At 44.0% G+C, this 14692-nt stretch overlaps 1 protein-coding gene across 1 annotated transcript in view; it reads right to left on the bottom strand.

Annotated features, from left to right (window-relative positions):
* PITRM1 (pitrilysin metallopeptidase 1) overlaps nucleotides 1-14692 on the bottom strand; it is a 92734-nt gene that overhangs the window by 38863 nt on the left and 39179 nt on the right. The window contains exons 10-15 of the mRNA XM_088462711.1: nucleotides 13670-13798; nucleotides 11418-11531; nucleotides 10742-10838; nucleotides 10292-10426; nucleotides 8883-9021; nucleotides 5343-5459 (exon numbers count right to left, since the gene is read on the bottom strand). Coding sequence (XP_088318837.1) covers nucleotides 5343-5459; nucleotides 8883-9021; nucleotides 10292-10426; nucleotides 10742-10838; nucleotides 11418-11531; nucleotides 13670-13798 — 731 coding nt within the window. The remainder of the gene's footprint in view (nucleotides 1-5342; nucleotides 5460-8882; nucleotides 9022-10291; nucleotides 10427-10741; nucleotides 10839-11417; nucleotides 11532-13669; nucleotides 13799-14692) is intronic.

Raw genomic sequence — 14692 nt, 5'->3', positions numbered from 1 at the left:
AGGTCTTAACGCCGGGTTTAGTTTAAAATACAAGTATATACATACATGTGGCTTACCTCCACGCAGGGAGACTGCTCATGTGCCGCGCGTGGCTGTCATTCTGCTACGGCGTTGGGGCAGGAAATGTTAGCAACGTACTATCCCAGACTGATTGCGATCCTGGGACCCTTCCGTTACCGGTGTACTCGCCTTATCAGGTATGCCCTTCTGGCTCCAGATGATGGAAATCAAAAGATGACCTCAGTGATGCGAGACAGCAATGCCAACCACCACAACGGCCATATGTTACTACTTCGTGTTGTGTGTGCTGCCGAAGGGAATAAATAAGATATAAATCCATATAGATGCACAGATGCATACCTTCTAAGGTAAGCACCGAAGGCTGTTGAGATTTAACATATGTGCAGCCACATATATGCATGAGAAGAGTACAGCTCATTCTTAAGGTGAGGCATAAGCCTGAGGATGGGACGCACCCTTTTTGTAACCTTGAGTTAAAGATATGCAATAACCGTAATTTCTGCCAGCAGCCAGAACAGTGGCCCCGACTATGCATACTATACACATTTAGGCAGAGTGATCTCTGGCAGCTATAGATGCAAGAAACACACTGCATTATTCTGTTACACATCAAGCATATTTGCCCCAGATGTTCAATGTAATAAGCCTGCCGCACCTGGTATACCCAGGCGGTCTCCCATCCAAGTACTAACCAGGCCTGGCACTGCTTAGCGTCCAAGATCAGACGAGATCGGGCGTGTGGCCGTAGGCGCTGATAGATATGTGGTGGGCAAAGTGGCATGGACACAACCTCTATATTAGGCTGTGGCATGTTCCTCCCTGTGCTTCATTCTTTTTTTTTTTTTTAAATATAATATTAAACCAGTACACTGCCCAGTTCCGTAGGGGAACTACCGACGTGCAATATAACAGAGATGAGGCAGAGCCAGAATCTATATAAAGACTGCAGGTTAAATTACAAACTCCACAGTTGTGCCGTTAAACCTAATAAGACCAGGTGCTGTAGGTTTAAGTAAAGAAAAAACCGGGAGAGGCCATATGCAAGCACAGGGAGAACATACAAACTCCAAACAGTTAGGGACGTACTGGGAATAAAACCCACAACCCTGTTAAGGGTTGCACCCCCCACAGAACTCCAGAGTGAGGATGCAGGAGATGCTGGCAATAAGCCCCGGCTCCTTTTAAGGCAGGTGCATATGCTGTTTTAGAATACTCGCTGGAGGTAATGGCGGCATCTGTGCACGCCAGCATGGACTAGACTCCGCCCCTTATCAATAAGCGGGCGGGGCGCAAACAATGGCTGGTATAGCAGGCATAATGCGAGTGGGGGAGCGGGAACGTAATAGCCAGCGCCGGTGCATCTTCATACAAGCACCGGCGCCGCAACCAGCAGCCGAGAGCGCTGTGAATAACAGCCTCGCTCTCCGGCGGCTGTGTGCAGAAGCTAGCGCTTCTACAAGCACCAGCGCGGCAGGGAACAGCCGCGCTGAGCAGCTCCCTAAGCCCCGCCATGCGGCCAATTGTAGCCAGCGCCGGTGCAATCTCCGGCGCCGCAACCAGCAGCCGAGAGCGCTGTGAATAACAGCCTCGCTCTCCGGCGGCTGTGCTCCTCCCCCTGCAGAAGCCAGCGCCAGTGCTTCTTCAAGCGCCAGTGTAGCAGGGAACAGCCGCGCTGCTGCGCAATGTAGACTCCCTTATGGGAGTAGCGGGACGCGGCAGGCTCCCTCCCCGTGGAGATAGAGAAGAGGGAGGATTCGGCTCTCGTGAGAGCAGCAGACAAACAGAGCGCTGTCAGCTCTATTAAGTCAGACAGCGCTCAGTGCAGGGATATCAGGGCTCGCTGCTAGGCAGCAACATTACAGACTGTCTGAACAGTCTCCCTGTACATGTATCCGCGCTCTATGCGCGGTAGCTCCGCCCCTTGTAATAACGCTAGCGGCGTTATAAGAGGATTCCAGGAGGGGTTATACTACAGTATATACCACCTGAGCCTGGGAGGGGGCAGAGGGGCCGCAGATTAAACTCCGTTCCCCATAAGGGGAACAGAGCTATACTTACCACTGCTGGCATCAGGGCTGCGGCTAGGCATTCGGAAGCACGGACACAGCCTCTATATTAAGCTGTGGCGTGTCCTCCCTGAGCTACTGCCAGGGTGCCTGGGACTCCGACACGCACTCTTTTTTAGTGGTGGCGGGTCTCCTGATGCCTCCATGTAGCAGGCTGACAGACGCAGTACTCTTGTCAGCCTGTCCTCAATGCTTTGTGAAAGCTAGAAATTAAAATAAAGTTGAAATAAAAGAAAAATACTAAGTGTGGGCTGGAGCTCAGCCCTATGTGACCGGCTCTCTCGGGCACATTCTAAAAACTGGGGCTGATGGGGCATAGAGGGGGAGGAGCCAGTCACACTTCAGAATTATTTAAAGTGCCAAGCTCTGCTCTACCACCGTCTATACCCCACTGTCTTGAACTCCAGTGTCCCCTAGTGGATGAAGGAGAAAGCTCCAGAAGAAGGCAACCAACTTTAGAAGCTAGAATCCTCCTCCAAGAGTTCAGCACCCTACACCTATTCGCCAATGCAATGGCAAAGCAAAAAGTAGTCAGAACAAGTCCACCCACTTCCTCAAAGACGATGAGCCAAAGCGAAATGTGCAGCAGGCAGACCACTTCTAAGACCAATCCAAAGAGACGGCGAACTGAACCAGTCAGAATAGGGTCCCTGAGAAATGTGTCAGGGAGTCCAAAAGACTCCCAAAGGGAAGAGGAAAAACCCCCAAACCCTAGTAAAGAGACCCCCTGGTCCAAAGTGCCATCTAGTCCTCAAACACACCCAATGTTGGAGGCAAATTTTAGAGTAAGAGAGACTCCTGAAGTACACACTTGGATAAGGCTCTATATTAAGGAAACCTAGTGTTGCTGGAAAATGATGGAATAACATGAACGAGCCTATCAGACCACATTGTCGGTTCAAGAACATAGGGGGCACTACCAGCCGGCTTGGATGACCAACTCCAAGACTAGTGCCACCCCAGTCTCAGCAGATAGAAGACCAGGGACTTAACTATGAGATATTACATCCTTGTAGATGAAGAAAAACCCCAGAAAACCAATCACTGTAAGCAGAGTGGAGCCTACAGGGCATAACACAGAAAAGTAAGGTCACAAAGCGAAACAAGTATGCAGAGAAGCTGCAGGATGGACAGCTCTGACACGGCCCAAAGAAGAAACGGACATCCCAACAGCGATCGAACCTGACTCTGTTCGACCGCCCTGCTGAAAGGCCACATAGACCCCCAATGGAAAAGACATTCCAAGACCCTCATGCCAAAACCATGGGTCCCCTGGAAACAATCCACAATGAGCAGCAAAGCAGGTTAGAGTCCCCAAAGAATTGGTGTAGCAAAACCACCTGCACGACCTTAGATGCCTGAACCGAACAGGAGGGAATAACATGCAATGGCCCTGATGCTGCCATATCAGATCCACTGTGCAGGAGGTTAACCCCCACTGCGTGAACATTGTGGCACCAGGATTGCCACTGAGGACTCAAGACCACCACAGGAATTACCATACAAAACCCTGATATAAACCCTCCCAACAAAGAAGGAAAACCCCAAACAAAAGGTTCAGATCACAACACAGGCAAGTCTGCCTAGGCCTGGGAAAATAGCCAATCACCCCTAGCCCAGGAACAGCTGGGACTACAACACAAAGGAAGTAGAGGCAAGCTCAAACCAGTCTGCAGTAAGACATTTCCCTATGAAAACCAGCCATTTCCTGTACAAGGCAGCCCCAACTTCAGTACTGGGTAGGTGCTGTAAGTATTGGGACACTGTCTCAGGGTCACTGATAAAAGCCAAAGGCAGAAACACCCCTGTGACTCAAAGTCCAGCCCTGGGCAAGGCTACTCCTCCTAGACAGAGACAGCAGAAGAAATGTTGAAACCGCTGAAGCAGGGAACACTAACCTGTCAGAAAAATAAGCTGATCCAACCTCAGGGTCTTGTTAACCCCAGGCTAGGCCAGAAGAAGAGGATAAGGCTCCACTCTGCGGGTCCTCCCATTTGTATGGAAACTCAACACTTCCAGCAAAGAAGAGAATGTCACAATAAAAACCCGCTCAATAGGCAAAAGAGACTGTGCAGAGACAGTAGGGCCACTAAAAGGTATCCTAGAAAATGCATTTACCTGGCCACCGCAGTGGCAGAATTGTGGGGAGAACCTACTGTTCCCCCACTTTAGGAGAGGCAATGTTGTTAAAATCCCTGCTAGGGAAGCGTGACTGAAACTATTCAATCATTAAGAATAGTTCCCCACTTGTACGAACCATTGCTGCAGCTAGCCGAGAAAGGCCCCTCAACGAGTTTGTTGAGATAACATTGGTCACACCTCACCTGTGGCCATCAGGTTTCCCGCAGGTAGTGGATAATTCACACCTGCATAGAAGAAATGTAAATTCACAACAGGAAACAGCCCATCACAACATAAGAGACTGCAACACCTGTTAAACACTCCTCAGTGTAGAAAAGTGGAGCCAAGTGGGAGAACCGGGGCAATGAATGGAGCTCACTCCCCGGCAGCTCCAGGATGGCTCTGCAGTGTAGTGGCCAGAAAACCACCTTCCTGTACTGCGCAGTTGTGTGGAGCTTTTTACAGCATACATCCATCAGTATAAATAAACAGGAAAATAACAAATAAAACAAATCTAGCACTAAAGAAGGGGCAGATACAGCAAAGAAGCCCAGCTCCCATGGGCACTTAAAGAACTGAAGATCAGGGAATGCAGAGCGGAGGAGCTTCTGCCTTAAAAGTATACTTCACATGCGTCTTTTTTGCCGCATGTGTCTTATACGCAATGTGATGGGAATAAGACGCAGACTTTGCTGATTAGAATGGTATGCGGCATGTGTATGTTCTGTGTGCGGCTGCAGCGGTATCTGCATGCAAATTGCTACGCTACAGTGTCAGCGGCGGTTTTGCACAGCACGTTCCGTTGTGGTGATAGTACAGACTCGGCCGCACACAGTTCATAAACATTTTGCATGTCATTTTAATTGGCAAAGTCTGCTTGTGCATCACATTGCGAAGACGCCCGGCGCCCGCAGTGTGGCACGGGAGCTGGTGGCTCTCATGCACCCTGTGTATCGTGACTCATAACGCACAGAGGATAGACAAGGAAGGACATATCTGTAAATAGTACAAATTTCTCTAACAATATAGAAATCTGTCACTTATGAAAATCAGGGTACATATGGAAGTGTTAATGCCCAAGTGAGTCATGTTACACATTGTTGTGGCAAGATGAATTATTTCTGTGCTAATAACCTGCATATGCCAATTCCAGATCTGTATATGGGATGGATGGATCAATGTCAGACACCTTGAGTGCAGGCAGACAAGAAGCGTCCTGTGCTTTACTCTGTAGCTCTAGTAACTCTAAACCTGTATTAGGATTAGAAGAACATTTATATTTATTTCAACTTCGATAAATAAGAAAACATGAACTATTGTCACAGCCATTTTAAGATAAAGTAAAATTCACATCACACTTATTATACAAAGGGACAAATTATTTATTTAATTCCCCTGCTATTTCTTCCATTACCCTCTTAAGCTGGGTACACACTAGAGCGATGTTAGGCCGATATGCTGTTTCACAACGACATATCGCCTAGATCGCTCAGTGTGTACGCATGTTTGTGTGCCCCCACGGTCACTGGCGACGATTGCTAGGTTTGATGTGCTGCACAACAAACCTAGTGATATCGCTAGCGGACAGTGTATTGTTAATGAATGACGTAACGGTGATCGTTATCTCGTTCATTAAAGTCGTCCAGTGTAGACACACAATCCGACATTGGAATGAATGCATGTTAACAGTGATTGTGCGTCAACAGTGTGCGCCCCAGTGTGTACCTAGCTTTAGTCTATTTATGCTATTCAGTTCAGAGGATCCATTAATCTCAGAAGACATTGTTTTTTTTCAGTATAATTTGCTCATATCAAGACTGTATGGGATTTATGCAACAATTCACAGGACTAATGACCCTTATTAGATTAATAGGAAGCCAGATCAGTCACCTCTTGTCCCAACAGTAAAGATGACAGATACTGGATTCTGGTTGCTGCATGGCTACAAATACATAAATGGCATAATCTATTTCCATATATTCAGCCTTCACACTGAACTAGCAGGTAGTTCATCATGTGGATCAATGATCCTAATCTATATACTGCAATCATGCACTGCCTCAGTATAAAAAACTGGAAACATATCAATAAAACTTATCTGTAGACCAACCTAGACATGGTGAATATAAAACCAATGTATGCATTTGACTTAGTGCAATATTAACCTGCGCAAGCTGGCATACAGATGTGTCCTCGAACACTACTGGCGCAGTCGCGCCAAACATCCCGCTGCGCGCAAGGTCTTTTTCATTGGAAGGTGTGTCTTATACCCCTTTTCCACCTAAATTCCAGGTCTGACCCGGAGTTGGAACAAAGGCCCTCATTCAGAGCCGTTCGCTATTTGCGTTCGTTCGTTCAAAAACAAGGGGTGGCTATGCAAATGATCCGTTTGCACATTGCAGTCTGTTCACACCTCTAAGTCTGAACGAGCGAGCAAAACATACGCTCTTTTATTTCTTAAAAACGCCCCCTGGCCGCTCGCACCATACGTCATGTGCGCTATTTATTAGATTAATCGAGTACATCGAACAGGATATGAACTGCTCGCTATTCTTGTGGTTGGTTTTTTCAACCGCTATTTTGTGAGCAGTTCTGAGTTAAAAAAAACCAAGTGACGTGGTCATTGACGCTGCTGTATTAATTATGCACACCCATAAAACACCCGTTTTGACCTTTAAGCACGCCTGCGAACGGATCTCCACTCCCCGTTTTCAAGCACCTTCCCCTGTTACCACCCACATACGCCTCATTCTGTCACTCAAAATAGCAGGCACTCGCTATATTGCGTACAAATGTTTTTCGGCCGCACTGACTGGTTCGCGCATGCGTACTAAAAACCGTACGCATGCGCAGATGTGCGAACATCGCTCGGAACGAGCGTACTGCCGCTAGCGAGTGGCTCTGAATGAGGGCCAAAGTTCCTATCCGGATCAGACCCGGAATTTTGCCGGCGCTCACACCGCAGTCGGGTCTGCATAGACCCGGCTTTTGCGGAGTGAAAGTGGACGCTTGGAGATGACGTCATCTCCAAGCGCCACTGAAGCCGGACCAATCGGCCGGCTAGCAGCGCACTCCAGGTCATCGTGACCCGGAGTGCGCTGTTCCCATAGCAGGGTTTCACGGGCTACGCCCGTGTTAAACCCTGCTAGTTACCTGGGTTGGATTGCCGGGTCACTCGACCCGGCGATCCAACCCTCTGCCCTTTTACACCAGGGAGCTGCCCGGGTTAACCCTTCAAAAACCCGGGTTTTAGCTCCGGTGTAAAAGGGGTATGAGTCGAGGAACAAATGTTTAACAAGACTGCATGGATTAATCTGAGATGAAACACTTGTATATCTGTGTGCACATTAAGTGGAACGTGTACACGAAGTGTCACGATGCAGCGGCTGTAGCTTTGTTTCACGGCAAGTTCTGTTGTGATTCATCTGCGACTTTGTACATATTTATAAATAGTTCCTGTGTGGTTAAAAGTCGAAGCTCTGCATTTCTGGTGTTTCCCACATCTGCGGTGCAAATAAGATGTACATTTAAAGAAAAATTATACAATGCTTGGCACGGCTCACTTGTGCTGCATGGCGTACTAAGGCTAGGTGTATGAAGATACATCTATACATGTTACTATCTCATTTAGAAATCAGACCACATGACTGGATTTTAATTCGGTTGGCCAATGCCCACAAATGGCTATAGGTCAGTGGTTCCCATACTTTTTTGAATCACGGCGCCCTAGAGTATCAGCATTTTTTCCACGGCACCCCTGGACCAAAAGTTTCTTAATGAGAAATCTAACAAAAATTAAATTAAGTAAATTGTGATTATATGTCACCCTTAAGGTGCATACACACGTAAAAATTTTATGTCCAACCATCCAACTAGTTGATTGGTTGGAATGAAATTCTGGTAAGGTATGAAAGCAAATGACAAATGAGCAAATTGCTCCCAAATACCGGAAAATGGACAAAAACTGTTGTTTGAACAAATTGTTTAGATCAAACTTTTAACAAACTTGTCTGACGACCATTTTCATCTGTTTTCTGGCATTTAGGAGCAAATTGCTGATCATCAGTTACTCCCATACGTTACCAGATTTTCATTCCAACCAATCAACGAGTTGGATGGTTGGACAGAAAATCTTTAAGTGTGTACCCAGCCTTAGGTTCAGTTATGTGGTGGTTGACAAGGCTGTGCTTTTTGTCCACATATTTTTAATTGGCAGTCATTAGCACGGGTTTTGCCTATCACACTGACTAAAAATCATTTTATTTGGTACTGGACCAAAAACTCGAGGCACCCAGTTTGGGAACCACTGCTATATTTCATAAACAACTAGATATCAGCATATGTCCTATCAGTTAAGATGATCAGATTGGTTTGGATCCGCACACAGTCGAAATGAAGAAAGAGCAATTTAATTTGGTTCATTAATTTGCTCAACTTAAGTACTACATAGGCTTCTGTTAAAAAATACATGAATTTCTTGATTCAAAACCTATGTATCAGACGCTGTTTAACGCGCAAGGAGGCTAGATGTAGGAGGACACATTTGTAGTATCTGAATGATGAAATAATTTATTCTCGATTAAGGAATCCTTAATGATTCTGTTATAGTACAGCTCTCATAAACAGGATCTGGATATAAATGTGTATTAGAGATATTTAGTTTAGCTAGGTAACCTTTCTCATATATTTGTTTTTGCTCTTCTCCAGACAAAGCTTTGACCTTTTGGTTCAGTTTTTCATTTTCCAGTCGTGCCTGTTTCTCATAATGTTCTCCATCAGGACTCATAGTCAGTGTCATCCTGTGCAGATTGTCCTGTAAAACAGGATACTGAAGATGAGACAAAATGTACACCCCACATACCGGCACATGCTCTCTCCTTCCCTGTTGAATCTATTTTGGCACTTTTTGGGCTAGCCACATTCCTTCACCACTATCTGTAATTACTTATGTAATATCCACACAAATTATACCTTGTGGTTTTTTTTTCCAGAAGACTTTGAATTTCCTGAAAATAGAATTAGTTTGCTTATTTCTCCTCACAAGGCAAAGATAAATTTATCTAAAATGGCCAAAAAAGTTTTTGTTTTGTTTTTTTTTAATTGAAAATGCCGGACAGTGAACTAAAAAGCAAATGTATTATTTTTTGTAACAAACACCAATATTTATTTTGTGGTTCTTGCTTTGGTATTAATCCACCTTTCTAAAAATAGCAAAAAGTTATATTCCTCACACAGATATTCATAATTTGCACTTATGAATGTTTTTCTGAACGATTTGAATGAAATGTATAAAACGTGTATGAGTAATATGATAGCACAATAAGACATTCCATTTTTAAAAATATAGAAAAATAGACAACTTACCGCATCATATGAAGGGACCCGTGTTTACCTATGACAGGATGTGGGAGATCTGGTATTAGAGAAGTCCCCCATCTCTGTACTTCATAACGCTTTCTATAGCATAAGGTGTTATTTTCTAGTGATCACCCAAAAATATGTATTAAGAGGTCAGAATGTTTGAATGAGGGGACTCTCAACTTTCAAACTAGTGTGCAGGTACCAGGATGGGGGAAATCGTACACTTTCTGTCAGGTCTGCTAGGATTTCTGCAGTGCAGGTTGCTATTGTGTAGTGATCACCAGACAATATTCACTAAGGGGCCACAACATTTTGAAACATTAGGGTTCCTTGAATTTATTGAAATTTAATATAAAAAAGTGCTCGCTCCACCATTTCCTGGATTTAAAAATGTTCTGAAATGTTTATCTTCGAAGGGACAGGTCCTAATTATGCAACCGTGGGTCAGTTGTGAGAATTTCATTAAGCCTAGTCCCCTCCTGGATCCAAGAAAGAAGGGGGGGGGGGGGGTTTAGGCAAGTTCCTCCCCCCATTTAATCCCCTGCAGTGCCTTGGACGAATCCCGATGAGTGTTAATTAGCTGATGTTGACAGCTTTACTTCTATAAAGATGTATGTTCATGTCAAAACATCAATCATTCAAAAATAAAAAACACTTCTTCAATGCATAAAAAGGACCAGTTTCTGCTGCAATTTCTTTTTTAAAGAGAAGTACACAGTTACCTGAAAATACTGCTTGACTTTTTCTTGAAGGAAAGCAGGGTTGTCTTTTAGACACTGTCTAAATCTACTTATTTTGTCTCCGATTTTCAACATATCAGCAGGGTCTCCATCATGATTCCAGCAGGATGCAATGTACTTGAAGAAAAGGAGAATAAATAAGATAAAATGGGACAGATGTATGAAGTTCTGGAAAGTGATAAAACGACCAACCACTCAGTTCCCAACTGCCATGTTACAGGCTGCGTTTATAAAAGGACAGTTGAGAGCTGATTGGTTGGTACTTTCTCTCTCTCCACTTTATCACTTCCCAGGGCTTCATACATCTGCCCCATTATGCAAAAATTGTATGTTTGCAAAACAAATAGTTTCAGTTTGTAAATACATATTGTACAAAAAAGGTACATGCTATATAGAGGCAAACAAACAAAAATACTGAATATTCTAACTCACTGAAGCTAGAGAGAGCCCAAAAGCTGTAGACTGGTGTTTCATCTGGATTTCAAGTTTGTGAAGAAGAGCTTCAATTCTTTCAGGCTCAAATCCCTTCCTACAGTAAAGACAAATATTTAGAGTATAAATGTATTACAAAAGTGTCTAAATAGCAGCTATTTATAGGCTAGCACCTCACTCCCATGCCATAAATCCTGATAGCCTATCCTGCACAACGTTTACGTAATTCCAATTACATATATAGCGAAAAGGACACAATGTACATTGTGAATAGGTTTTAAATTGCATAAAATTGCACAATACATTTAACTGAAGAGGAAATATAGACTTGTATTATTTAGTGCATGTAACAGTGGACCAATTATCCTTGTATTAGTGTCTTCAAAACGTTAATAAGTCTAGCAGATAACATATAGTAATTAATGTATAATAACAGGAAATATTATAAGTATCAAATTTATATACTGAAACTTATTTTTATTTTTACACTCCTAGAATACCTAATGAATGTCTTTCCATTCTGTATAAGGCTAGAACAAAGGTGTGTGCGATTACATTGGATGCGTTCTATTGAATAATTATTTGTCAGGCTAAATGCCCGCCTGTAATGTTAATTAGGTGGAACAGCATAGACCAATTTGATGATGTTATAGTATTAGTAAAGAATCATACTTACTCAATGACATCATTGATTGTTTTAGTTATTATTTCGTTCACTTTGTGAACATCATCTTTAGATATTCCTTGTAATCCAATGCTGAAGTAAGTATCTCTGGTATTATTGTTAAACCTGGATTTAATGACAAAGATAAATCAAATAACCACTAAAACCAGAAAGTTTTAAAATTTGTTATGAGTCACACTGGTAGCACTGATATGCCTATAAATATCATTAATTGCTTTACCTGTTACAGCCGCCTGCCGCTTGTGATGTGACCGCAGCCAGAAGTGTTTCAGCTGACGAGGTCGCATCACACGTGACCGCGCCACCGTGCGGTGTTCCCCGGCTTTAGAAGAGGAGATCCGTTCTGCGCAAGCGCAGAACGGATCTCCTCTGACTTACCGGACTCCCTTGCAGTGATGCGGCGGTCCATGATCACAGACATCACTGCCAGAATCGTGCCCCAGAATGCTGTGTGAAAGGCATTCTGGAGAACACGTGCTGGAGACCAAAGTGCAAGGAGGGGAACTTGGTTACCCTCCAAGCACTATTTGGCTGATCTCTGCAAGTGCAGACATCAGCTGCAGCAGAGCGGACTGATAATCAGTCCCCCTGACACACGCTTCACTGTGCTCTGCATGTTGTAGGGGGTGGGTATTGGCTAAATGCCTATGAAGGTGGGGGGATTAAAATAAAGATGACGCTAGGAGTGTAAAATAATAATAAAAAAAATTCACTGGACTCAGGGTAGAAGGAGGAGGAGGGGGTGCAAAAACACAGGGGCTTTTTACAATGGGGGTGTGGTTTTTAAAACAAATTGTTTTACTACTAAAGGGGGTGTGGCGGTACTAAAATTAGGATTTAAGACCATTGGGGAATCTATATATATGTCAGGTATGTCTACAAGGTGTATATATATGTTTCAAGAAAATACTTAAATATATATTTTTTAAACGATATAAAATAAATAAAAAACAAAAAATCCCACAAAATGTTGGAGCGGTTTAGCCAGAAAAGAATCAGTTAAGAGGTTAAAGCCAGATATGCTTACTGGTACTTGGATGCCGGGACCTATAAGCAGTAAAGGATTACCAAGAGTTAAGAGTGATTACAAAGAGTTATATGATAACCAATTCATGTCTAACACTGAAACAAATAAATTATGTTATGATAGGGAAACGGCACCACTGTCATGTGGGGATCAATACTGAAGTGACACTAAGCCGTATTCAATTTGAGCGGACCCGCAAAACTTTTCCGCCTCCCAGACTTTTCTCCTACTTTGCCTGTTTTGCAGGCGGAAAAGTATCGCGCGCGTGCCCGCATATCCCCGTATTCAATTTGAAAGTATGCGAAAACGGGACCCGGCTAAACTTAAACAAGCGGAAAGTCCTGTCAGATTTGGGGAAATCAGCTTGACAACCCCCAAAAAAAGCTCTGACATGGGGGTTAGTTATGGCTACCCCCAATTTGGCTTGCTGATGGTATTTGGTGTTTTTAAACGGGCTCAATAGCTGCTAAATAGCGTTTTTTGTATATGTGGTGAAGAATAGTATTCAGGAGGTTTTTTTGGCAGAAAAGAACTTATCCCAGCAAATTTGGGGTACATGAAAATGGGGGACAGCATATTTAATAGTTGCTAAAGTTCAGTTTAAAAAAACGTGAAAAATCCACCTTCCGCAAGCACCTGCAATGAAAGAAAACACCTGCGGCATACTTGGGGACCCCCTAGAGTCTAGTTCGCTAGTTTTTAACTTTGGCCCCCAACTTTTTTTTTTGCCCCCATAAAGAGAATTTTTGGGGTGTTCCTAAGCGTTTTTTTTTTTTTTTTAATTTTGACGCAGTTTACCTTTGGGGGACTGTCTGAAGGTTCCCGGAATGTTGCACTCCAAAACCCAAATTCTGAAATTTTTTCGCCTATTACATTGCATTGGCTTTCCGCCTAGGCGGAAAGTCTTTCAAATTGAATACGGCGATACTTTTCCGCCTGGCAAACTGACGTCATTGGTCGCTGCAAATTGAATACGGGCCATAGAATGAACGGATATAAATAGAAGTGATAAGGAAACAAATGTATTTGAATTCAAAAGGTGACAAGGAATAATTGTTGTGGGCATTGCAGGGCAGACAGCACAGGATCACAGGACAAGTCAGAGTCTTGAGCGAGACAATGACAGAAAGAAATAGGAGGCGCAAGAGAAAGAAATAAAATAAAAGATTACGCGAAGACAGACTGATAAAAATGGAGGTAAAAGGAATTGGCTTACCCGACATCAGGAGAGAAATCTGTACCAAGTTTCGATTCTATTAAGGCTTTGTAGAAAGGAGAATTTGGTCCATCAACCAGCAAAGAAGACAAAAGGCTTAATGTAAAGGATTCAAATGAGTCTGTGATTCTAGGGTAATAAGAAAAAATACACACAAAAAAATATGATATTTCAAAAGCAAAATCTCTCGACAGAGAATAACACAACCTTTGAATCTTTTTCTCTTAAGCAGGCTGGGGAGCACTGGACCATGGGATTGTAGATTGGGGCTGGAGCTGGCACTTAAACTAAAATGTAGCTTTAAAAAATAAGCTCCTCCCCCCTGCAATCCCACAATGCTAGTACTTCTTTAAAAAGAGTCCAGAGAGGTGAAGCAGGAACCCCGTGAAACGGTTAGAACAATCAAACAAACCAGTAGGGAAAAAATACGGCAAAGAACCAACACCTTGCACGACTGAGCGTGAGGAAGGGATCACAGTGTTCCCCAGCCTGCTTAAGAGAAAAGGATTCAACGGTAAGTTGACCAAAAATTCTATTCTCTCTTGCAGCAAAGCTGGGGGAACACTGGACCATGGAACGTTCAGAAGCCGCCCCCAGGGGAGGGAACGCTCAGGCTGCCTGAGGGGAGAACTTCACGCCCATAGCAGGTGCCGCCGGAGGCAAAAAAAAAACCTGAAACATAAAAACAAGCAAACGTACGGACATGGGACTAGATACCCGCATGACGGACCTGTGTTGCTGAAGTCCTGCATCGCGCTGACCATAAGATAGCCACTGCCCTAGTGGAAGGCGCTGACACCCGGTCTGGTGGCGGTTGCCCCGCTAGAGAACGGGTTTGAGTAATGATCGAGCGGATCCAACGCACAAAGGATCTGCTGAGTAGCAGGCTATGTTCCCACGCGTCATAAAGAACCCGCAGAGAACAGTGCGGCGTATCAAAGATGACATGTCCAAGGAAATCTGCAAAAAACTCAGCCAAACTAGCAGAGCCAGATCATTCCAGTCCCGGGAAGTCGCAGAAGG

This window comes from Taudactylus pleione, unplaced genomic scaffold, assembly GCF_031769625.1.
Source record: "Taudactylus pleione unplaced genomic scaffold, aTauple2 ptg000053l, whole genome shotgun sequence".
NCBI classification, from domain to species: Eukaryota; Metazoa; Chordata; class Amphibia; order Anura; family Myobatrachidae; genus Taudactylus; species Taudactylus pleione.
The sequence above is the reverse complement of the archived record's forward strand: the minus strand, read 5'-3'. Positions and strand labels throughout refer to the sequence as shown.